Source organism: Artemia franciscana, chromosome 5 (genome assembly GCF_032884065.1).
Source record: "Artemia franciscana chromosome 5, ASM3288406v1, whole genome shotgun sequence".
Lineage (NCBI taxonomy): Eukaryota > Metazoa > Arthropoda > Branchiopoda > Anostraca > Artemiidae > Artemia > Artemia franciscana.
This window is the reverse complement of record NC_088867.1, coordinates 41,722,909-41,748,815: the sequence shown is the minus strand read 5'-3', so window position 1 is coordinate 41,748,815 and position 25,907 is coordinate 41,722,909. Positions and strand designations below refer to the sequence as shown.

Sequence of the window (25,907 nt, the reverse complement as noted above, 5' to 3'; positions counted from 1 at the left end):
AAACCACACTTTTAGTGTGTCGACTAACACGTTGAAAGCACTAAAGTAGAACCAAGTGACCAATTGGCCAAAGTAGAACCAATTGATCTAAGCAGAGCCAACGCACATAAAACGCCAAACACTCACACTGAAAACCAAATTTTCACTATATCATGCAATATATTGAAAACACCAAATCAGAACCATTTATTTTTGCCTTGCAACTCTGTCTCTACTATTTTCAAGAATAAAGTATCTAATCTTGGTTTATTATTTCTTGTTGGTCATGTAAGGACTAGGTCACTTAGTTTAAGATAACCAGGATGAACGTTTTGAATTACAACAAAAACTGTATCATTTTCTTAGATAATGACTACATTATGCACATCTGATGCTTAATTTATTATACTCTATTGTGCATATTTAACATGTACTTTATTGCACATATTTATTTGCTTCATAAATTTTACGATACAAATCAGTCCCTTTGTAAAGATTTTATTGTACAATTTCTTGATGTATTTGCCAAAAAAATCCTCTCGAACAAGAAAACCCTCAGAAAAGCTGCTTTATGCCAAAAAGCCTCTCGACTTTTAAAAAATGAAAAATCAGCTGTAGTTTATATTCTTTTTTAAGGGTCAGAGAAAAAATGTTTCCTGAAAGTTTCCAAAATTACTATCGAATTCGTAACCTTTTAATGAAACCTATTGATTGAATGCATGTAAAATATACTCGCTCGCCCTTAGACTTCAGTCATAAAAAAGCGCCTGTGTCTTGTGAGCATCGAGAACCAACTGACTGATTGTAAAATTACTCTATAGAAAGCGTTACCTGTCGTACAGCGTCACGTCATCTTATTCTAGCCACTTATCTATTATATAAGTAAGATGATTTTATATTAATGACTGGATTATCATTAAAATGCGTGAAAAGGAAATATAAAATTTGAAAATAAAAGAAAGGTAATTCTTGAAAAGAGAAGTTCGTCAAAATACATATCTGAATAAGGCGCCATTTTTACCAACTCAAAAATTATGATTGGTTTCCTGCCCTTTGCAGAGCACAAAGTTGAGCAAAAAAAAAAAAAGCACAAAAAAGAGAACTGAATTATAAATAACAGATAGCTAGAGTAAGTCGTAAAATGCAGAAATACTACGATGTTCGGAAAATTCATTTTGTGGAAAACCCTCGATATTTCTTCCCATGATAATTCTGCAGTCATCGTGGCGTTCGTGGGAATGAGATATACTTGATACTAGCATTCAGGCAATTTTTTCAGGTGGTTTTCTTTATTTTCTTTAATAATTTCAATGAGTTATAATAATATATTCCTTATATTTATTTTGTGGGACTCATTTTAGGAATTTCCTTAAACTTGCAACCTCGGAGAAAGAGTATCAGAAACTGATAAGGGCTAAAATTTAAGTTATGATAAAAAAAAAGGAGAGAAACAGACATAAAACCTAATATCTCCCAGAAAAATAACGAGATTTAGTTAAACAATTCTAAGTGAAAGTGACTTTTGAAGTGACTTTTTTTTCAATTTTTATTAACATTTTGTCCAAGATTAAATGATCACATTTGGCATAAGGGTAAAATGTAAGTTGTTTTTTTTTTTATATCTTGTCCTCTGCATAAAAATTTAGTTTCTGCTTGTATATACTAAGTGAAAAATGTAACGTACTTTCAGACAACTTTAAGCTAGATCCAAAAATAAACAGACCCCTCAATTGTATCCAAACTATAACACATATTATTTAGCCTGTTTTAAATTTGGCTATTTTTTTATGACACTTCACTGTCAGTGTCGCTAGTGGTTAGTTTCTATTAAACCATGGCTCTAGAGAGAAATGAATCTTTTTCATCTATCTCCCAAACTTTTTGCCTTTCTAGCTGATTTGTCCACTGCATTATATCACCTTTAAAAGATGGTACACACTGTGATCCATTCCACGACATTGTGATCGATATTTTGTCTTTTCTTGCTATATTTTTTGCTTTTATGATTTTTTTTCTCTATCCATTCTATATAAATTTATACTTTTCGTTTCGTTAATTGTATCTTTTGTATAATGTTTATTTTGACTATTTACTCATAGGTAGATAAAAAAAACTACTTTGCTAATATTTAATTGATTTAAAATTTTTTTTTGCTAATTCAAGATGTTTTTCTTTTTTTTGTTCTGTTTTTGTAGGTATTGCTGTTAATACCCCGGTTTTTGTGGAAAGCTGAAATTATTGCTGGTCAATTAAAAGAAAGATTTCCCCAGCCTGAAAAGATAGACCGAGAAACTGCAATAAAAACTCAAGCTGCTGAAAGATATTCATATTGTCGTAAAGTCCTCCAGCTTCTGTTTTCACTTCAGGTAAGCTTTATGCAATAGCAATATTCTCTAATGTGGTAAGCTGTTATTTAAACTATTATTTAACATCTTGGGATTTCTCCCGGCCTAGAGGTTTTCGCAAGTGGTTTCAAAATATTGTTAAATTCTCAGTAGGTAGTCCTAGTTATAAGTGTGATTAGAAATTTAATTTTGTTTAAGTAGAAATTGAAATTATTTAATTTGATTGGAGTTTAATAAGATTCAATTTAATTGCAATTTGGTTTAATCTGACAGGAAAGCAAAGCCATTGGATTTTTCTCCTTTCTCTCCTTTCTCCTAGAAAGGATCTCCTAGAAAGGAGATTTTTCTCCTTTCTCTTTCAATGCAATTCTTCGTTGCCGTCAAAATGATGTCAAGGCCGTCAAAATGCAATCTGTGAACATGCAAGATTGTAATTAGTAAGTATAAGTCATCATAAGCTAAAAAAAAGGAACCTCAAATCAAATAAGTTACACCCAAGTTATCACTATCAGGGATCGTCAAAGCACACTAGCCTTTATGGGTTTTTGTTGCTTCAAATCCTGGAACCAGACATTGTGGTGTGCCTACTTTAAAAAACATTTTGGTCTACCTATGATAAATGAATCTTGCAAAGTACTTCTATATTAACGTTGTCATCAAGAATTTAAAAAATAAATAAAACGGCAATAGATTAGGTGTATCCCTGTTTGATGCAAGCTATCTCTAATGGGCAAAAAAGGTATAATGAATCCTTGTCTAAGAATCCAAGGGTGCCATAGAAAATAAGGCGTTTTGTTGGGTGTTAAGAAATCGCAAAATTAAAATATCTCGCCTAAGATTCGGTGTAAGGCTATTTTTCGAAATGATCATAAATTTGTTTTCACGATAAACTTTTACCAATCGAATTAGCCGAAATAACAATTATCATTTTTGAATTAGCCACAAATGACAATTTTTTTCGCTAGACAGGTTTCTTCCCTTTCAAAACGCTTTTTTAATTTTTTTGTTACTATGGACTGGACTTCGTTCTTTACTAGGTTGCAGCTGCTACTGCAATCATGATGTATTTGATCATTTGATTGATGTATTTGATTTGATTTACTGCAATCAGGAATGTATTGGAATGATCGTAAATAAAACAGACCTTAATGCTTCTGAACGACACAGCTAAGTTCTGAGCGAACTGCTGCTGAGTGATATATCGACAGACGTGGAAATTTAATTTGTACAGAAACACACTCTACGTGTGTTTGTTACTCTGTTACTTTGCTAGTGTTTGTAGGATACACAGTGTTAATTTCCTAAAGGTGGACTTTATTAACTTCGCCTTTGAAAGGTGGGGTTAATAAACTCCGCCTATTAAAAACCTCCTTGGTTCTTTGGTTACTAATACTGAGCCGGTAATAAGTACGCCATATTTTGTATACCTATGGTTGCGTGTATAGCACAAATGTGTATATAATTTGTATACATGGGTACAGATTAAGGGGGAAATCATCCGCTTTAGATTTCTAGTTTAAAGTTGAATTTTTTGAACATTGTTTGGGAGATTCTTTGTCTTAGTGGTCTAAATTCTTGTCTACCTCGATGAAAGTTACAGCATCTCCGTCTCAAATGAAGGAACAAATTTATTACTTTTGGATTTATGAAATCTTTACTTTTCGTTCTTTTATGTCAAATAAAAATATGTCGTTGGTTATATTTTTCAGATATTCAGTCATATTTATATTTGTAACATAAAAAGTCATACTTTTAAGGCATTACATGCAAACTGAATAAAAACTTTATGTTACTTAGATAATTATTTCAAATACACTTCGATCGTAAGATATTGAGCAATTTTTTATCCCGATAGACAAATTTATTTCAGATATTTTAATTTCTAAAACGAACCTCCGCTTATGATCACATTTTTCAAACAAATGAGTTCTTCAAGCGAGTCTTCGCTTGTTGAAATATCAAATAAGAGTGACAGTCATTATTCTTATCTTTTGTCTGGCTCTTATGAACAATGATTTTTTATTTGTTTGATGTTTCATAGGGTATTTCGCCCTTTTAACTTGAGGGATTTCGCCATTATTTTAGTAAGGTTGTGAGAGACAGAAGCCAGTTTTATCAGCCAGATTTCCATTTTAAGACCCACATTCAGGTATTATATCTTAATTAATTTCCTTGAATTTACATTCATTTGCAATGTTGCAAAATGAAAACTCTAGGTACTATTGAGGGTTTGGGTACGCTATCTTTGCGAGTTTGAAAACAAATACCATATAGGATATGAACAAATCACGTTATCATTTTGAAGTGGAGTAACAGAAGAAGACAATAGGTCAATAAGGGATTAAGTATGTCTACATATAATAAAACATTTAATAAATAATATAATAAAATTAACATTAAAATAAAATAATAATATAATGAAATTAAACATGTCTTGCGCCAGTGTTAGATACTTTCTGTGAAGAGAAATCCTTTGTTTGAGGACATAAATTCTACAGGTTTTTTAGGAATCTTGGAAGCCTTATGCAAAAGAACAAAAAAAAACAAAATATAAAAATAAATGTAAGAACAAAGCAAAATAAATAGTGTTGTGTGAATGAACAATAAAAAACGGTGATTGACGAAGTCTTTTAATACTGATGTTACATAACGGAAACAGTAGTTGTTTTCTCCGAGTTGTCTTGTATATTATTGTGTTTTAGTTTTGTGTATGAGTGTTTGTTTTAAGTTTTTTCTTATGTTTTTTGGTATTGTGTTTCAGCTTTATGCATTTGTTTATTTTATGTTTTTTTTTATGGTTTTTTTTCACACTTTCGATTGCTCTTTCGTCCTGCTGTTTTGCTAAATAAAACGATTTCTGGTTAGTTCTTTTGTGTGACTTTTCAAGCCAGTTTTTACAAGAATGATATGTTTCTGCAATAAGACTTCCATTGATTTTGACTTGGATGGATTTATTCAGATATTAAACTCACAAAAAGAGTATTTTGATGAATAAACAAACTATGAACAATAGACACACGAAAAAAGAAGAAATTACTGTTCTAATACTTCCCTGTTAAAAAGTGTACTTTAATTCCATTGATTTATTTTTCTGACGTATATTCACAAGCCAATCACATTCCTTATTTCTGAATGGAAAAGTAGTCCTGTCTTTTTAAAATCTTTTTAAAATTAAAAATTTATTTTTAACATAATGTATTTTTTATAGATAACATTATTATTTCTATAATTAACATACAATTATCCTAATTAACAATAATTTTATAATTATTTTGAATATTATTTTATAGTTATGATTAACAATGTTTTTTTAATTAACATAATTTATTTTTTCAACGTAATTTAATTTTTGTTATCTCGTACTAAATCTAATGTAGTGACAAAAAGATCTCCCTCCGTTCCTTCTGAGACTGAGGAACCCACACAGTTCACGAGAATTCAGCGAAGATGTTGGATGATTATACAATCACATTGCAGCCTATTGTAATGCATCCAGTCGTTCTATTATACCTTGTTTACTAATTAGGGACATGATTTGGTTTATTCCGGGTTTAAAAAAAAATTAAGTCTGTCTTTAGTGATGCTATTGTTTAGTATTTTCGGAAACGGTTTTTTCCTTTTTTGAATTTTTAATATTTATTTTTTTATTATAATTTTATTGTAATTTGTTTCAGGGGATATTACATCAGTTTAGTACTGCTTTGAACACGTGCTCTCCGGAGACATATCTTAAGATGGGTGGACTCTTGAGCGAGATGATAGCACATGAAAAGTCTCTTGATTTTTATATTGACTTGCTTCGGAAAGATCAGCTTGACGAAAATGTGACGTCGGAACCTCTTGAAAAATGCTTTGGATATTTTACAAATTTATATCCTGTGCATCTTCAAGATGAGAAAATCAATTCAAATTTATTTCTCCAAGATGAAGCGAAAATTGCCCAGGCGGTGTGTGAATGTATTGAAGTTGACGTTTCAAGGATGAAAGTAGTGATGCAGGTAATTTGCCCTCTTTTTTGCTTTCTTTTTTCTCTTTTTTTACTTTCTTTTTTCTTATAATAAGATTTGTGCCGTCATTCAAAGAACACAGAAAACTGGATTTCAGCATCAGTGGATTAACATGGAACTTTTATATTACAAGTTCAACTATTTGTTGTTCTATATGCATACATATAAGTTTGAATAGTCCTATGGAAAGTCAATTTTTTCTCTTTTTTCTCTTTTTTGCTCTCTTTTTTTCTTACAATAAGATTTGTGCCGTCATTCAAAGAATACAGAAAACTGGATTAACATGGATCTTTTATATGGATCTTTTTATATCTTTTATGTAATGTTTAGTCTCCCACCGTCACAGGCCAAAGAGCCTTTGTGGGGTCTAATGCTTGTAATTTTTCTTTATTTTCTCTTAATAAATAGATTGATTGATTCATTGATGTATTTCAAGTTCAACTATTTGTTGTTTAACAAATAGTTGAACTTGAACTATTTGTTGTTGAACATTTGTTGTTTAAAAAAAGCTAATTTTTTCAGCGTGATAATTTACTTGACAAAGTAATTTTGCTTAGGCGGGGAATTAAATTATCGTTACTAGCAAATGTTGCTCTGGTGTAAACCAAGGGTTTATGACGTAGAGTAAGAATTATCGAAAAAAAAGCCCTATTTAAAGAACAAACATATCCATGTCTGAACTTTTTTTTCCTTTTGTTTCTTTTTTTTTTGTAACGTAACATCTAAACAGGCTTATTCTTTAAGTTTCTAATTACGGAAGTAATATATACTGTTTTGTTAGGGTTTCTCTAGATATAGATATTCTCCTTAATTAAATGTTTTTGTCTAGCTCTATCTTATTTTCAAACAGTGTCAATATTTTCTTCTTATTCATTAATGTTCCTTCAGTGTCCTTTGGGGTAAGTCTTTGAGTCCTGGTGTCGCTGATTATTTGGTTTGAGATGGTGGTCAGCGGTGTGACTCTGTTAGCTCAGCTAGAGTCGACCCAGCTCTAAATCAGTGTCTAGAGAAATGTGGAGGAAAAATATGGAAGGAGTCGGATAATTTGCTTCCTACCTCCGACTTTTGGCAAAGGCTGAGAATCAGAAAGCGGGCTCTTGCGCCACTCGGTCAATTTGTCTGCATGTGAAAAGTTTTAATTTTGGCTATCCTTTCAGTTAATTTATTTTTTTAGTCTGGCAATGAAGGTAGTGATGTTTCAATCATTTTGAGGGATCTTGAATCTGGCGCCAAGGATTTAGGTGGCGTTGTAAGAAAAATAAAAAGACGACTGCCACAAGATGGTTCCTCTTCTCAAATTAACTTAAACGCTGAGATAAGGATGAGAATTGTTCAGTCTGTTATATGTGCTTCAAAAGTTGCTAAATTTCTGCAAACCACTGCAAAACTCGTGACTCAACATGCTGCTGTTTTGGTTGGTAAGTCAATTTATGTGAAAATTTTTCAGAAGTTACATTTCGCCATGTTCTGACATGTGTAAATTTTTACTGCAGTTGCCAGATTTCACGTAATCGAATGAAAATATATTACCAAGTGGGGAAATATTAGGTTCGCTTTGGTTTCAGATAAGAGTTTAAAATTTTGTTTTCCATCCGACCTAGTTTTATTTAGGTATCCAAACGAGTATTTTCATTTCAAAAATTTTATAGGAATGATTTTTAAAGAATTTTTAAGTAGATATTATACCCTGAATTCATGTAGCGACCTCATTCGGTCGCTGTCGCTTGATAAAAAACGTCGCCTTCTGTCTGAACCTGCCTTTAGACAGACCGCACATCTCCGTGATTTATACTGAATTTTCTCATTAAAATCGTTCGAATTTTTCAGTCTGCACTTAGTCATGATTTAAGTGATACTCATACAAAGGTTTTATTGGGTTTTAACGTGATTTCTTCTAACATTGTTTTTTTTTTTTTTTTTTTCAAGAATGTTTTGGCCTTAAACCGGAGGAAATAAGGCAAAAAAAAAGATTTAAAAGACATCAGAATTTCAGAAAAGTGAGTAACAAGACAACCTGTATTTTCATAAACAGGAAAATTTTTTCCTTTTGAACAATTCTTTCCTCACTCTTAAGCACATTTATCTCCTTTATCTCATAATTTTTGCCATTAGTTGTTCAGGGTTTCTTATCTCAACTTTGTTTATTTTCTAATTTGTCATTTTATTTTACTTTTTATATATTTGTATGTTTTCTTTTGTTTTACAGATTTTTGTACCATTAATAATAGTGATAATGATCTTTGTTGATTAAGTTTGTTGGTCAGAATGGTCTGATTGTGTGTTTGCTTGTCTTTTTGTCTGTCTTTGTATGTTTGTGTGTCTGATTCTGTGCGGCTGTGTGTGTTTTTGTCTCTCTCTCCTTGCCTGTGTGTCTGACTCTGTGTTTGCCTGTCTTTTTGTGTGTCTTTGTGTATCTAACTTAGTGTGTTCGCGTGAGTTGTTTGTCTCTTTTTCTCTATGCCTGTGTGTCTGACTGTGTGATTGTCTGTCTCAGTGTCTATCTTTGTGTGTTTGTTTTTGTCTGAATCTGTGTGTTTGTGTGTGTATTTCCCCCCTCTCTCTCCGTACCTGTGTGTCTGAATCTGTGCTTGGCTGTCTAAGTGTTTGTCTTTGTAAGTTTGTTGATCTGACTCTGTGTTTGTGTGTGTTTCTCTCTCTTTCTCTCTCTCTCTCTCTCTCTCTCTCTCTCTCTCTCTCTCTCTCTCTCTCTCTCTCTCTCTCTCTCTCTCTCTCTCTCTCTCTCTCTCTCTCTCTCCCTCTCTCTCTCTGCCCCTGCCTCTTCCTCTGCTAACACCAGTTCCAAATGAGAATTCCAGCAATATCCAAAGGTTGATCAATTGTTCAGCAGAATGACCCGTCCTTTGCTAATCATAAAAGTAGGTAATTATCTGGTCATCCAAATGCAATTGGAACATAGTATGTTAGTTTAAGGAAACGAAATATCAATCTTAAATGTCAAATATAAAAAATTCGATACTATTAAAAAAAAGATGTAAATAAAGATGATATATTTCTGTGTGGCAAGGGAACTAATTTGAGCCAATGTTATAGAATCGGAAACTGGTGTCCCAGCTGCCAAAATGCGTGAGTTTATTGTTCAAGCCTGTTATGCAATTTACGATAGAGATGACAACGCTGCTCTTGAGTCGGTTGTAGCTGGTCTTCGTGGATCGTTTTCCGCAATTGATAAGATAGCCCAATGTTTTGTTGATGGAGAATATGATTTTGATGGTACTCCTGAACAAAAGGTAATTTGAAAATTGCTATTAGTCTGTTAGTTTTTTTTTTTTTTTTTTTTTTTTTTTTTTTTTTTTTTTTTTTTTTTTTTTTTTTTTTGAAATGGAACAATGCACAAAGATACAGAATTTCGTGAATAGGTTTTCCAGACTACTTTTCCTTCTCTTCCTTTCCACTGCCTTTTTGTGCTGGACGTAGATACTAAGCTCTATATTTCTAGTATGTTCGTTTCTGACTTTGGCTTTGTGAAACCAAAAAATCTGTTTTCAATCGTTTTTTAACGGAAATTTTCAAGGTTTTGACAGAGGACATATAAGAAGATATTTTTCCAAAGGAAAGAGCCAAGTGAAATTCTGACAAAAATTGACAGTGAAATTCGTCGAAGTCTTCTGGATAATTATTAAAAAAAAAATCCTTTTTTTACTTGAATTAAAGTGTCCCCTCACCCTCTGGGGGGAAGGGGGGCACTCTGATTTAAAATGTTTTTGAACTCGTTTTCAAAATTGACTAAATAGTAATTTCGAAATTTCGAAAATCTCTTAATGCAAATGAAAACGAGTGATGCAAAATGGACTGGGCTTTAAATAACTTTATCTTTAACTCTTTTTCCTCAGCTGACCTACTTTTTTCATTTATGTATTTATAACTTAGTTCAATTTGATATCTATTTTATGTAAAGCCCGTTTTGTTTTAGGTCCTTAACTTGTATTCATAGATTCTCGAGAAAAAGAACATTAATTTCTACTTTTTGGTCTATTTCCAAATCGAATTTAAAAAAAAGATTTGTTGTTAAAATTAAATTTGGCTAGTTCTCAGGTTTTAAAAACATACACAATAAACCTCACCAAAAGATTTTTATCTAACTTAGTGAAGAAACTAAAAGAGGCAACTTTAGTTTTTGTTAAAATAGGGGATTAAATATAAGCCGTGTTCTACTTCACACCTCTCTTAAAAAAAATTCCTTAAATAATCTGCAATTTTGTTAAATGAAGAGTCAAAATGGTATATATCACTCTGTATATTTTTTAGGAGTTGCAGATCAAATATTTAATTATGTATGGGATTATGTTCAATATGAAATATTATGTTCAATAATCATATTATATTATGATTATGTTCAATATGTTCTATATGAAACAAGTTCTATTTTACACCCGTCAGTTTATTATAAAACTTTTTTATAATTTATAACATAAAAAGAATTTGGGAAACCAGTTTATGACAAAATGCTACACGCGGCTTTGAGGTTTTTGTTTCTAGGCCAAACAAACTTCTTCGTGTCCGGTCCACACTTTCCTGGAGGTAGAGCTTACGTCTCGGCTATTTATAGAGTACGGATAATTTTTGCACAGCCAAAATTAAGTTTATTCCGTATAGCAGACTGGTTCATCCCGGGTTGCCATTGAAGGAGCTGAAAGGGAACTTGGATTTTATCCAGTACTAGCTGTTGGGGTGGCGCTTCGCGCCACCCCAACACCTAGTTGGTGGGGGCGCTTCGCGCACCCCCCCAAGCCCCCCCGCGCGCGTAAGTCGTTACGCGCCATATTAGTTACGCGCCATTGTAGTTGTGTCCCTGTGTACCATCTATGAATATAGATAGATTTATATATGTGTTTTGAACTACGTAAAACTTGCGAATATACAACATTCTTGGCTTTCCCATTGTCTGTGCATATACAAAGCCTTATGTACTAATAATGACATCATATGCAAACGTTCTTTTTACAAACAGACAAACATGCATACACACAACTCGTTTTTATATAGATAGATAGATAGATAGATACAATACAAATTAACTGCGTAAAACTTCGAATATACAACATTCTTCGCTGTCCAATTGTCGCTGCATATAAATAGATTGTCAGGTTTACCGACCCTCGAACATGCAACGTACAATTGTCCATGGGAAAAACAATCAGTATTAAGATCTATACCACATTTTTCTAATGATTGACCTTGAGCTTTGTTGATGGTGATTGCAAATGCTAATCGAATTGGGAATTGCAATCTATTAAATTGAAAAGGCAGATCCGTTGGAATCATGGGAATGCGAGGAATAAGAATAGCCTCACCCTCAAAAGGCCCTGTCAAGATTGTGGCCTCTATTACGTTTTCCATTGTTTTTTTTTACGGCAAGTCGCGTGCCATTGCAAAGCTTTGGTGGGTTGATATTTCTTAACAGTATTATTGGTACGCCTATTTTTAGTTGTAGCACGTGTGGTGGAAACCCTGAAAGATCCAAGGAATTTAAAAATTCAGATGGATAATTAACCACCTCATTTGGTTCCAAAACTCTGTCGACTGACTTGTAAAGGACTGCCTGGTCTCAAATCTTGGTCAAAACAATATTGTTGATTTCGTGGACGTCTATATTTTTGGGTGCAAGAATCGCTCTTTCACTTAGCCATTTGTTATTTTTATAATTGTTTAGAATATTCGGAAATACTTTTTCAATCAATTCATTTTTGGACGTCACTAAATTACAGAATTCAGCAGGTAGTTGTATACGTCCTGAAATTGAGTCTACTGGGAGCTTTCCGTTTCCAATTGCCAGCAATTGATCTGAAAATGTTTGATCAGAGTCATCGTTTTGCAATCGAACACGCATATTTGTAGTTAATTTTAATGTTTTTACGTATGCCCATATATTAAAATTTTTCAGGCAAGCATTCATTTCGTCATGTGCTGCCAAAGGGTTTCGAATTCCCTCGCAAATCTTTCAAGCATTGATCCAGAGCCTCGAGCGATTTTTTGTGTGCCATTGTGCACTCGTCCCAAATAATAAGTTTGCATTGCTGCAATACTTTACCCATCCCAGATGATTTGGAAATATTGCACGTGGGAGTTTCTGTAGAATGCAAATTCAGAGGCAATTTCAAAGCGGAATGAGCAGTTCTTCCACCAGGCAGCAACGTTGCGGCTATTCCGGACGACGCAATTGCCAACGCTATATCATTTTTTGTTCGAATTGATGCCAGAATCAGTTTTATCACAAACGTTTTACCAGTAGCTCCTGGCGCATCCAAAAAGAAAATTTCTCCAACGTTGTTATCGACACAATGCATTATCGTATCATAAATGTCTTTTTTTTCCGACGTTAACTTGGAAATGTTATTTTGTACATACGACAATAGATCACTCGTGCTGTAACTTTGTTCACGATCGAATTCTACACATGTCGAAACAGCAGCGGTACGATTAGGTGAAGGCATTCCCAAATCCTGAAGAGGTTTGTTTGCCATACATACGCACAAATCTTCTATAATAACTAAAGTGTAGTTATAAATTTCTGATGTAAAATCAAAAGTCATATCTGACGTCTCTAACCGTTTTCGATGGAGTATATCTTCGGAGATTTTTTATTTATATTTTTCCCATAACTCTGTAGGAGCTGATGGAGAGCAAGTTGTTAGTATGGTGCCAAACAATGCACGAATTTGACTTGGAGTTGACGTTTCGCACGTGTCATTGATGCAGTTATCCCAGTGTTGGTCATTCTCCAATAAATTCAGAGCTTGGCATGCACTACGGTAAGTGTCATGTATAGTACCGTTTACAGTTCTCAAATACTCAAAGGACGTCGGACCGGGTACATTCACCAAAAGCAGGCGTAGAAAGAAGCATTCATGTTGATTGGGGTGAACGGTGTAGAGTATTCCTATCGTGGTATCTTTGAAGATGGTAGGTTGGCCGTCGACTGACTTACCCTGTTTTCGACGTTCAAATACTTTATTTTTAGTATTCCACGTGTAATACGAAGGCACTTCAGTATACAGCAGTTTTTTTGCAAAAGAATCATTTTTGCATAGCGAAAAGAAAGCAGTTAACTTTGTATCCGGTGGATTCAGGGCTCTTTGTTGCACGTTGGATTCCGAAAAATAAACACGTTGACCATTTTGTAAATGTACCGCTAAGTGAACAACAGCTGAACTACGTTCATGTATCGGAAATGAAAGAATTCGCCAAGCAGCTTCATTACTGCGTATGTATCTTCCAGCCTGATATTGTACGATTTCGTCGATATCTTTGATTTCGGACTGCAAGCCAAAAACTGCCATGTCACTGCCTTTGTTGACGTTTTTACATATGTATTTGATTGCCTTTACGGAGTCACAGTATTCAACGTTTATGTGTGCATTACATGTTTTTGATAATAATAGGGAATATGGAACAACCCACTGGTTATCTACTTCGATGGTGGTACTGTTACGCTTCTTTATTATAACTGTTTTACCGCCATCTTCAGTAGATCTTCTTTTATATTGTGGGTAACCATCATTGCCAGTAATTGTGTTGGATACTAAAAGTCGAGGATATTGCTTCGTGCACCTTCCTTTGGCCATGCATGGTGAATTTTCGTTCAGTGCACCGCAAGGTCCATGTATCATATTTTTTACAATATCATATAACCCCTTATCGACATTTTCATCAGGTATTTCAGCGGAAATCACGTCATCAATTTCGTTAGAAGTAATTTTATTATGTAGCCAGATTAGTATATGTGCGTGTGGCAAACCTCGTTTTTGCCATTCCACTGAGTACATACAGCATCGCACTGACCCAAACACTTCAAGTTTTACTATGTAGTTTATCAGTGATTTCAACTTTTGCCGGAAGACACGGGCCGTAATGTCATGTCTATGAACCGCCGATTGTCCTTGAAGTAAAAGCTGCTGTATCTCGTCCCAAGATTGATTACATATAAATGTAATAAATAAATCTGGACGACCATAGAGACGAACATACGCAATAGCATCTTGAGCATATTCATGCATATGACGGGGACTGCCAGCATATGACGAAGGTAAAATCGTTAATCTTCCAACGTTTGTGGTATTACCGTCATTTAAAACTGCATCTCGCAAATGAATGTATTGTTCAGAGCGGAGCTTGGTCTGATTCAGACGGATATATAGCAAACGTTCTGATTCAATTTTTGAATACATATCAACGACGTATTGGTGAAACAATTGACGGCATTTTAAAATATAATTGTCTTCATCCTGCCGAATCATTAGTCTATAGGAATAATAATGCATTGCACTGCATTTCTTATTCATTTCTTTGTTAGTGGCTGGATTCATCAATTTAATATTAAAGTGATAGCCGTCGGCTCCATCCCAAAAAATGATAGGATATTGTAGGGCATCGTAGCATCGATGAGTTTCAGCAATTCTTACCAACTGAGCGTTTCGCTTATGAAGAATAATATCTCGAGGTAAAAACTGATCACCGACCACAACGATTGCCACTTCGTCGATAGTTGGAGCATTGTACCTACGCACATGTTGGCCAGGAGGCGTTTTGTCAGCGGAAATAACAATTTTATGCGTATCAGTAGGCATCAAATCGATGGCTGTTTTGAACAGACGCACTAAATTATTATTTTCGTGGAAAAGATGTTGCGATTGGAAACGATTGTCCTTTCAACGTTGGGAGAAATTTCGCAACGTGTATTCAATTCAGAATTTCTATCACTGATGAAGTACAATTGTAAAAATTTATGATTCTCGCCTGAGAATGGTAGAAGGGACCCTGCTCTATGATAAATTTGCCCTTTTACTTTGAAAGTAGGCATAAATTGATCTTGATTTTCGATTTGGGCACCAAACGACGTCATTTGGAAACATGAGTTATATTTTCTGATGTTTGATAAAAAACGCTTAGATTCTGACGCAGTTCCAGTAAGCAAAGTCTTCAATGGCTCTGGGGGTGCAGCCAGTAGAGGAAGTTTAACTTTCCCTGAGGCGCAACACATTCCCATTGTTTCACCATTAAATTTCAAGGCCTTGCAGTAGGGACAAATTTTAGACATAGTCCCGATTTGAACACATCTACTATAATCATCGACTGGGTTGTACCTGAATGCCATGCGATAATTTTCACGTTGCTCTTGTGATTCCTCGGCACGCTTTCTTTTGGCATTATCTCTTGAAGCCGCAAGCCTGTTTTCACGTTGCTCTTGTGATTCCTCGACACGCATTCTTTTTTTACTTTCTCTTTCAGCAGCAAGTCTGGTTTTGCGTTGCTCTGGTAGCTCCTCGACACGCCTTCGTTGACGTAAATTGCACATTCCTAATCTGGCCCTTTCTCTTTGAACCGCAAGCCTGGTTTTGCTTTTTGGTAAACGTGTAATTTTTTTTTTTTTTTTTTTTTTTTTTTGAATGACCGTGTAACCGGTTGGCAAAATAGAAAGAAAAGATCCAGCACTTAAGTGAATAAGTCACAATCGAAGTCACCAATAAGTATACACATCTTTTAAATATTTTTTATCAACTTAGATACTTCTCTGAAAGCAATAGCAAGTTTTCTTTCGGAGGCTTCGTCTCTGTAATTTGATGGGAAATAGGTATTAACTATAGTAATTGCATCAATATTTATGGCAAGATAGCAATCACGCTAATTGGCAATTTGCCAAGACGGCTAGATCACCGCCTGGCCTTCCTTTTGCTTGAAGTCTTTTAGCTAGGGGCAGATGTGCTATTACACTAGGAGAAGGGCGTAAAAGCCGTGAGTTCATGCCTGTTGAAAAGTGCTCATGTAAACACCTTCTGGAGAGCCCCCAAGGCGTCACAAAGAAACGATTTTAAGAAGTAAAAAACCGCCTTCACACTTTTAGTAAGTAAGACGGCACTTGACCCTTAAGGTTCAAACCGGTGTTGTTGATCTCCATTTTGCGGCCCTTTAGCCAAGAAGTGCAATGGGAGGCTGGGGGCCAACCATCCTGTGCCTTTACACACCCTTCCTGTATATCTTCTCCAGATTTCTCCAGGTACCCATTTAGGGCTGGGTCGACTCTTGCTGAGCTCACAGAGTCACTTCACTGACCCCCGTTCCAAACCAAACAACTACGCCTGGGATCGAACCCGTGCCCCATGGACAAAGAATTCTCAAACCAGTGCGGCAACCTCTTAGCCAGGATGGCTCGGCAGGATTGACCAGTCTACATCTGGGATTGAACCGGTACCCCATGGACAAAGAATTCTCAAACCAGTGCAGCAACTACTTAGCAGGACAGATTTAAGATATATATGTATATATAAAGGAATTGATAATGATAGGAACCTTTTAGATATGCAGTAAAATGAGGAACGCTGAAAAAAATGGATTGCAGTTGGATGGTGTCTTTTCTGATGGATAAAGACCTAAGCATAATATCTGATGGTTTGTAGAGGATCATCCCTGGTATTCTGCATGCAGAGGAACTTAGACGTATATAGGATAATTGATAAACTCATTTTCTCAATGAATGAAGGTCCTGCATCAATTTTTTTTTATTTCTGAGAGTCAAAACCTCTTAAGTTTCCAGCAAAGGGAGGAAGGTGAAATAAAATGGCGTTCCAGGCATGATCCGATGAAAAGAATCCCTGGTGTTCTAGAAGATATTAATCATTGAATCGGCGTATCTAATAAATAATTTTTGTCTAATTTATGAGTCTCTTTTTCTTTCTTTTCTTTTTTTATTAATATTTACTATTGTCATAGAGAAGTGGAATCAATATAAACGTCAAAAACTTGAACGCAAGTTTAGCTAATGATTAATGTTTAAATAATCAAAAGGTAGAGGAAATGGCACTAGACATGACAGTCTATATCGGCGGTGCTGATCACTGTTTCTTGATCCTTCAGCCAGAAAGCTTGATAGGGACCAGCTAGCCTGTGCTTTTGCGCGATTGTCCTGTTTTACCTTCCTGGTATTTCTCCTATTGCCCAATTTGGAGCTAGGTGAACTCTGACTCAGCTTGCAGAAACACAACACTGACCCTGTTACAAACCATTATTAATGTGTTGGGAAGTTTTGATCAATCAGTATTTGTTTTTTTCTATTACAAGCAGTCCTAATTTGTGAAATACAATAATGACTCGACATTGAGGTCAAGCTAAGCATATGTGAGACCCAGGGTTTATAGACAGATGAATTTGGATGAAACTTTAATATCAGACTACAAGCTTTTTTAAGAAAAAAACAAGAGCTAAGAGCTCATATGGCACTTGTGACGAGGCCAGAAGAGCCAAGAGAATATGGTATGAGCTCTAACAAAATTCTAAGAATCAATAGATTTATTTAAAAGGAAACTCAGAGGCTTAATGCCGGTCGGGGTTTAAAATAAGAGCTCTGAGTCACGATGTCCTTCTAAATATCAAAATTCATTAAGATCCGATTACCCACTCGTAAGTTATAAATCCCAGATGGTTGAATCAGGGAAAACGACTTTATCAAGTCAATTTGTACAGCTTACTGACACGCCTACCAATTTTCATCGTCCTACCATGTCCAGAAGGACCAAACTCGCCAAAACACTAAACCCCACCCCCTAACATCCCCAAAGAGAGCGAATCCAGTACGGTTACGTCAATCACGTATCTACGACATTTGCTTATTCTACCCACCAGGCTTCATCCTGATCCCTCCACTCCAAGTGTTTTCCAAGATATCCAATTTCCCCCTCCAACTCCCCCCAATGTCAACAGATCTGGTCAGGATTTGAAATAAGAGCTCTGAGACATGAACTCCTCCTAAATATCTAATTTAATTAAGATCCTGGTCACCCGTTCGTAAGTTACAAACACCTCATTTTTCCGAATTACCCCCCCCCCCTCCCACAACTCCACCAAAGAGAGCGGATCCGGTCCAGTTATGTCAGTCACGTATCTTAGACTTGTTTTTGTTCTTCCCGCCCAGTTTCATCCTTATCTCTCCGCTTTAAGTGTTTTCTAAGATCCCTCCCCCCAATGACGCTGGATCCGGTTGAGATTTGAAATAAGAGATCTGAGTTACGAGGTCCTTCTAAATATAAAGTTTCATGAAGATCCGGTCACTCCTTCGTAAGTTAAAAATACGTCATTTTTTCTAATTCTTCAGAATTAAACAACCCCCCCCCAATTCCCCCAAATAGAGTGGATCCGTTCCGATTATGTCAATCACGTATCTAAGACTTCTGCTTATTTTTCTCACCAAGTTCCATCCCGATCCCTCCACTCTAAGCTATTTCCAAGATTTTAGGTCCCCCCTTCAACTTCCCCCGATGTCACCAGATCCGGTCGGGATTTGAAATAACAGCTTTGAGACACGATATCCGTCTAAATATCAAATTTCATTCAGATATGATCACCCGTTCGTAAGTTAAAAATGCCTCATTTTTCCTAATTTTTCAGAATTAACCCTCCCCTCCCCAACTACCCCAAAGAGAACGGATCCATTCCGCTTATGTCAATCACGTATCTAGGACTTGTGCTTATTTTACCCACCAAGTTTCATTCACATCCCTCCACTCTAAGTGTTTTCCAAGATTTTAGGTTCCCCCCTAACTCCGCCCAATGTCTCCAGATCCGGTCAGGATTTAAAATAAGAGCTCTGACACACGATATCCTTCCAAACGTCCAATTTCATTAAGATCTGATCTACCGTTCGTAAGTTAAAAATATTTCATTTTTTTTCTATTTTTTCCGAATTTACCGGCCCCCCACTTCCCCCTCCCAGATAGTCAAACTGGGAAAACGACTATTTCTAATTTAATCTGGCCTGATGTGCATGCCAAATTTAATCGTCCTATCTTACCTGGAAGTGCCTAAAGTAGCAAAACCGGGACAGACCGACAGAATTTGCGACTGCTACATGTCACTTGGTTAATACCAAGTGCCATAAAAAGAATGTAAACTTGTTTTGAGAAAAAGGTCAAATATCATTCAGACAACATATAAAGTGTGGTTTAATTTTAACTAAAAACGTCTTTTGTCACTTTTCGAGCTGTTTTGTTGTTATTTTTTGTCAAGTTGCTTTTGTTTATCTCGTTAATTAATGTATTCCCCTATGTTTAGGCTCCAGCACCAGTTACTTTACGAGCCCAGCATTTTAAGGCTGAAATGAAAAATCTGGAAAGTTTACGAAGCAAGATTGAACAAAAAGAACAGGAAATCAGGGATTTAAGAGCGTTGATCAAACTTAAACAAGAAGAAGTCTCTGAACTTAACATTCGAAGGGATTTATCTGACAAAAAGCTAAATAGCACCCTCAAAGACGCAGAGCTCTCTATTGAACGTTTGAATAGGTATCTATTGATTAGTAGATTTTTTAGCTAGATTATTTAGTAGATTTTGTAGATCAGTAGTATTTTTCATAGTCTTATTGTAGTGGGCAGCATTGTAAATAAAACAATTACCAAACAATTACAAGATCATTTCCTGTCTGGCAGCATTAGTCCTCTCTTATATCTTATATGGTGTACTATTCTGGAAAATGTTTACGAAATTAGACCGGTCAAAGATCTCTTTCTGTTTTGCACAATATTTACCATGTTGCTTAGAAATACACATATAAATCAGAAATACAAGTTTCAGACCCTGATGTAAATACTGCACCAGATTCTTTTTATTGTATTCCTAACTATAAACCTTATTCCCACGTAGCATCTAAATTGCAGATGTCATATGAGCTGGAAAACAACTTTTCCTACTGCAAATGCAAGTAAGTAACTATAAACCTGATCTTTCAATACATTGTCTCACAAAAAATTAAACATAAGCCTGATCTGTAATTGTAGACTTCATATTTCAATATACCCTAAAAAGACTATTGACACGATTGAGATACATTCTTGACCAGCTACTTTTATATTGTGTTTTTGAATTATAAACCTTATTTTTCAGTCTACCACACAAAATTAGATAAAATAGACGTATTGGTGATTTGCTACTTTTTCACTATGCTTCTCAATTGTACACCTTACCTTTTAATTCACCCGACTAAAAACTAGAGATAAGCATAATTTGTGACCAGCTATTAGTCTTATTACATTGTTCAGTTGTTAACGTAATTTTTTAACCTACCTCACAAAAATAAAACTAAACAGCTACATTCGTGATTAGCTGCTATTTCACATGCACATGAAAAGCCATGTACAGTGCATATGGAAAGGAACTTCTACCTCTTAATTTAAATTTTTTTACCCTTGAGGGTGCTTAAGCTATGTTTCTGAACTCTCTGATGCTAGGTCCCCCCCCCTTGGTCCGCGCCTCCCTACCCCAGAGGCACCATGCAAATTTGTAGGACATAAATAATTTCTTATACCACACTGCTTTTCCATTTACGAAAAGTTAAGCAAGAGAAGTGGGTTTTAATTTAAATAAAGCAGTGACAAAGTTTTAAAAACAAATTACGCTTTCATCAATAAATAAAAATTATGAAGATTTCGGTTCCACGTCGGGAGCATTTATCAACCGAGAAAAACCAAAATAAAACTTTAAATAAGGAAAAAAATAGTTTTTAAGTTAAAACTTCCTAGAAAAAAAAGATAATTCAACACACGGAAAAAAAAAAAACAAGTCAAACCTACTATCTACTATTGCGGATATTGATTTTTTTTTCGATTTTTTTTTATTGATTGAGTGTTGTTTTTTTTTTTTTTTTAACTTTTGTCACTACATTGTTTAAATTACAACATGTTTCTCACAATTAACTTTTCAATGCTGGGCATTCCCATATCTGCTACAATGGGAAGAACTGAAGGGCCTGGAAAAAGTTCCGACTAAGAAGGTGACTCATTAGTTGCTATTGATCTTTCAGTACACCAAATAAAATCAACCTAATTCATGACCAGATTGTTTTTATTGTGTTTTTTAGCTGTAAACCAATTTTGTCCATATACTAATAAAACTTACACATTTGCTTAATTTTTGGCCAGGTATTTTTTTTATGGCTTTTAAATGTAAATTTGATTTTTAAGTCCAGCTCACAAAAAAAAGGAGGCGCTAGGTGGAGTCAACTATGGAATAGTAACTAATAGAGGCAAGAGAAAATTTCCAAGGTAATTGAGTAGGACGAAGATGGTGCGTTAGCTATGCTGCACTATCCATAAGGGATTTAATTCTCAACATTTCAGGAAACTTGAAGATGCTGAGATAATGTTGGCAAGAAAAGACAAGGAATTTGAAGAGACGATTGAACATCTGCAACAGGACTTGAAAGAAATGGAAATTGAGCGAAACGAGCTGAAAGAAAAGAATTTGGCTCTTTCCAAAAGAATCGTCTTTGAAAGCATAGCTAAAGGCAGTGTCTCGTCAGGTATCTTTTTCTTTCTATTTATTTTTGCCTTATTTTCTCTCTTTTTTTCGAACGTTCTTTAAAGAAAAACATGTTGGTTTATTATAACCGTGAGGGGAAAACTTAAGGGTAGGGTGTTAAAACAAATCAAGTCCTTCTTGACATTTTCAACATGCTTGTGCCCAAGTCTTATATAAAACCCGACTATAAATGCATTCCAGGATTAAACTCGATTCACATGTTAAAGAAGACATTGTAGGAGGGACTGCGGCAAAATATTTACTAATATGCTACTACCACTGCTAACAACTCACTGCAGCACCAGGCCGCCTGAGGCCAATGCAGCAACGCATGCTCCTTCTCCTTTCCATTCTATTCAAAGCCTCCCTCTTCACACCCTATCAAGAAGTTCCCATTTCCCTTAAATATTTCTTTACGACATACTCCTACCACAACCGTGGACGACCTGCCTTCTGTTTGACCCTAGACGGTTGGGAAAAAAGGATAATCTTCTACAATCTGTCTTCCCTTATCCACAGAACGTGCCCTAGTTATCTTAAACTAGAATAAAGCCGCCGAAGGCCAACACGGTTATGCAAGCTCTTCCTCCATCCCACAAGCCCCAAAAGACCTTCCAGGTAGATCGGTTTCATCTGGCTCTTCGAAAAAAACTACTAGACTACTACTATCACAAAAAATCATCACAGCACCAAGCCGCCGGACGCACGCTCCTTCTCCAGCCCATTCTGTTTACATTCCCCGTCTTAACACCCTATCGAGAAGTTCCCATTTCCCTTAAATATTCATTTACGACATACCCCTACCACAACCGTAGCCGACCTGCCTTCTGTTTAACCCTAGACGGTTGGGTGAAACAGATAATCTTCGGCAATCTGTCTTTCTTTATCTACAGAACTTGCCCTAGATATCTTAAAGCAGAAGCCGTCGGAGGCCAACACAGCTATGCAAGCTCTTCCTCCATCCCAAAAGCCCCAAAAGACCTTCCATGTAGATCGTTTTCATCTGGCTCCTCGAAGAAAACTACGAGGCTACTACTATCACAAAAAATCATCCCAGCTCCAAGCCGCCTGACGCACGCTCCTTCTCCACCCTATTTTATTCACAGCCCTCCTCTTTACATCCTATTAAGAAGTTCCCATTTCCCTAAAATCTTTCCTTGCAACATCCTCCCACCCTATTCAGGGACAGATATATTAACTAATATAAGTCAGGGACTTCGATTGTTCTCCAGGCTCACGCTTCCCTTTAATCTTGTCGAAAGATTGTGTCTTTTCTTCTATCTTTTGTTAACGTTTTAGCTTGTGTAGGTTTCCACCATGTAGCTGTAGCGTTGTAGGTATAGCTGTTTATAAATCTAGAATTGTCGATAAATCATGGAAATGCTCAGAGTATTTTAATTTGGGGTTTCCATTCATTGATTATAGTGCAGAGGAACTATCATATAACTCAGGGAAATTTGATACTTGTGGTCAAGAATATTGAATCACGCCATTTTATGGATATAAATAATGATAACTTAGTTTTTTGGATAGTTAATTGTTCCTGCTTCATCTGAACAGAATCATAATATGCCTGAGGTACTGCAGACGCTGTTTCTCGTTTCTTTTTTTTTGCCTTAGGTTTGTAGCCTCCATTCTTATGGTTAATATTCAGTCTGAAATAATCGATTTAGTGACAGGTCTGTACCTATAACTTGCATCAAAGGGACAAGAAACTTGTACCATAGACTTCATTAGTCCTATATCTGCCCCTTCACCGAGTCAGAGCTATAATATTATTTAAACTCTTCCTTGAGGAAGGGTCTAAAATCGCTTAAAATGGTAAACTTTGTCGTTTTTCAAGGATGTTCGGCCAATTTTTGGTTTATTTTTCGTCTTAAAAAAGTAGAACAAATTTTCAAGATGCAATTGGGCAGAGTTGAATCTTAGTCACGAAATGACATGAAAATTGCCGTTTTTCGTTGATATATTAAAACTGTAGGAGAGCAGAAAAATAGTATACTAAAACGTGCAGGGAGCCTAAACCTCAAGATCGTCATTTCTAAGTATTAGCCCCATCTATATTCTCACGTTCTAAGGACATTGAGAGGCATCTGTTTATTTCCTAAGTTTGCTACATCCTCTTATCCTAGAAACAGTTAGGAAATTGACTTTTTGACGTCAAAATTTACTTTGTTGAGTTTCCGAAGAAAATATTCGCACAGCAAATGCTTGTCAAAAAATAAAATAAAGCAAAATTAATTTGTTTTTGTTTTCCATCTTTCTTGTCGAACCTGTGTCTTGTAACATGACGCTTTTGGAATAACCGTAGCAAAATAATCGACTGTAACTCATAGACCAAAACAGTGTTGTTGTAACATACAGAAAAGAATAGAAGTAAAATAAAAAGAGGGTTTATTTTATAGTATTGGCACCTGTTCAAAGTATCCTAAATATAGCAGATAAACCAAATCAGTTTAAATCAAATAATCATTTCTAGACACCCTTTGTATTTAGGACCACTGACCGTCGCTAATTTTGTACTTAGGCTTTCTACTCATAGAGATATTAACATATGCACTTAGTGAAATAATGTTTTCATTTCAAAAAAAAATATTCTGTCTTATGTAAGTTTTATATTATATTTATGTTGCTTTTTTTCCGAGTAAATAATTTTCTCCACTAGTTGGTATAAATAAAAGGATGAATGATGAACTTATATGAAACTATGAAGCATTAAAAGCAGATATATTGTTGCAGATACCCTTTTCTGGTCAAAGTGTGACTGTAACTCCTAAAATAGTTACATATGTCTCGGCCTGTCAAGCCATATGTCTTCTATGCCTTTTGCTGATATCGTAACTTTCGGTCGATATTGCCGCTGGTCGTAGTGTGGCTGTACCTCATGAAATAGTATATGTCTTCTAGGCCTTTTGCCGATATCGTGACTATCGATTGATATTGCCGCTGGTCATAGTGTGGCTGTACCTCATGAAATAGTATATGTCTTCTAGGCCTTTTGCCGATATCGTGACTTTCGGTCGATATTGCCGCTGGTCGTAGTGTGGCTCTACCTCATGAAATAGTATATGTCTTCTAGGCCTTTTGCCGATATCGTGACTTTCGGTCGATATTGCCGCTGGTCATAGTGTGGCTATACCTAATGAAGTAGCATATGTCTTCTAGGCCTTTTGCCGATATCGTGACTTTCGGTCGATATTGCCGCTGGTTATAGTGTGGCTGTACTTCATGAAATAGTATATGTCTTCTAGGCCTTTTGCCGATATTGTGACTCTCGATCGATATTGCCGAAAACGTGTTTGTAAAAACTAGAAAAGAGTTTCTTTAGCAAACTTTCTTTATTCTGCACAGGACAATTTAATCAAAATAGTATCAAAAGTATGTTCACTACCAGATGAAGAGAAAGATGCGCTAGACTTTTGTCTAAAAAACTGCCTAAAAACTGCCCTTTGTCTAAAAAGTATGTGTATAATGTGTTAGAGGTAGTTAATTGGTTAGAAGAAAAGGAAAAGAATAAGAAAATAACTATAAGCCGAATTTTCTGGATAACACTTTATATTTTTAGAAGTTCTTTTTAATCTCGCATTAAGTTTCTCTATCCCAAACTAGTATTTCATCTTCTTCCTTTTTATTTTCATGGATCAAAATACATATTTTTATAAGTTCTTTCAAAACTCCTATTAAAGTTTCCTTATCCCTAACTAAGTCTTCACCTTCTCTCTTTTTATTTTTAAGGATCACAACTCATATTTTTAGAGATTCTGTTGAATTTCATATAAAAGTCTCCCTTTTTTCCTACTTCAGATAAAATTTTCTTCTCCATTTGAAGATCCTATATTTGAATACGAATGTCTAAGTTTTATTTCTTACCGCCCAATAGCAAGATATCATAGATGAAAGTTAGAGTTAGGGGGCATGCATGAAATTCTTGCTTGTCGGGACATTTCATATATGTATAGACGTAAAAGAGCCATGCAAAATCTGCTCTTTTGATTTCTGGTTTCGGTGAATGGTTTTATTGCTTTAAGGTTTGTGTATTTGTAGCCAGCAAGCAAAAAACAAATTGATCACTTTCAAAAAAGTTGCATTAATTATGTTTCATGAATAAAAATCTAAAAGTCGTGGTTTTTTGAAATAAATGCTAAACCTACCAACTATTTCTCACAGTGTTTGAATGTACCTGAAACTGACAAAGAAAAGGCAGTATTTTTTTAACAAATATATTTTAATTTCTGAAATATGAACACTCAAAGAAGACTGTTATGCCATATCATCA

The 25,907-nt window shown here is 35.3% G+C and overlaps 1 protein-coding gene across 7 annotated transcripts in view; it reads left to right on the top strand.

Annotated features, from left to right (window-relative positions):
* Window positions 1–25,907, top strand: part of LOC136027427 (dynactin subunit 1-like) — a 99,617-nt gene that overhangs the window by 54,883 nt on the left and 18,827 nt on the right. For all 7 annotated transcript variants that reach the window (XM_065704695.1, XM_065704693.1, XM_065704690.1 and 4 more), the window contains 6 exons: window positions 2,175–2,345; window positions 5,999–6,322; window positions 7,506–7,749; window positions 9,383–9,579; window positions 19,391–19,620; window positions 21,451–21,632. In XM_065704695.1, coding sequence (XP_065560767.1) covers window positions 2,175–2,345; window positions 5,999–6,322; window positions 7,506–7,749; window positions 9,383–9,579; window positions 19,391–19,620; window positions 21,451–21,632 — 1,348 coding nt within the window. The remainder of the gene's footprint in view (window positions 1–2,174; window positions 2,346–5,998; window positions 6,323–7,505; window positions 7,750–9,382; window positions 9,580–19,390; window positions 19,621–21,450; window positions 21,633–25,907) is intronic.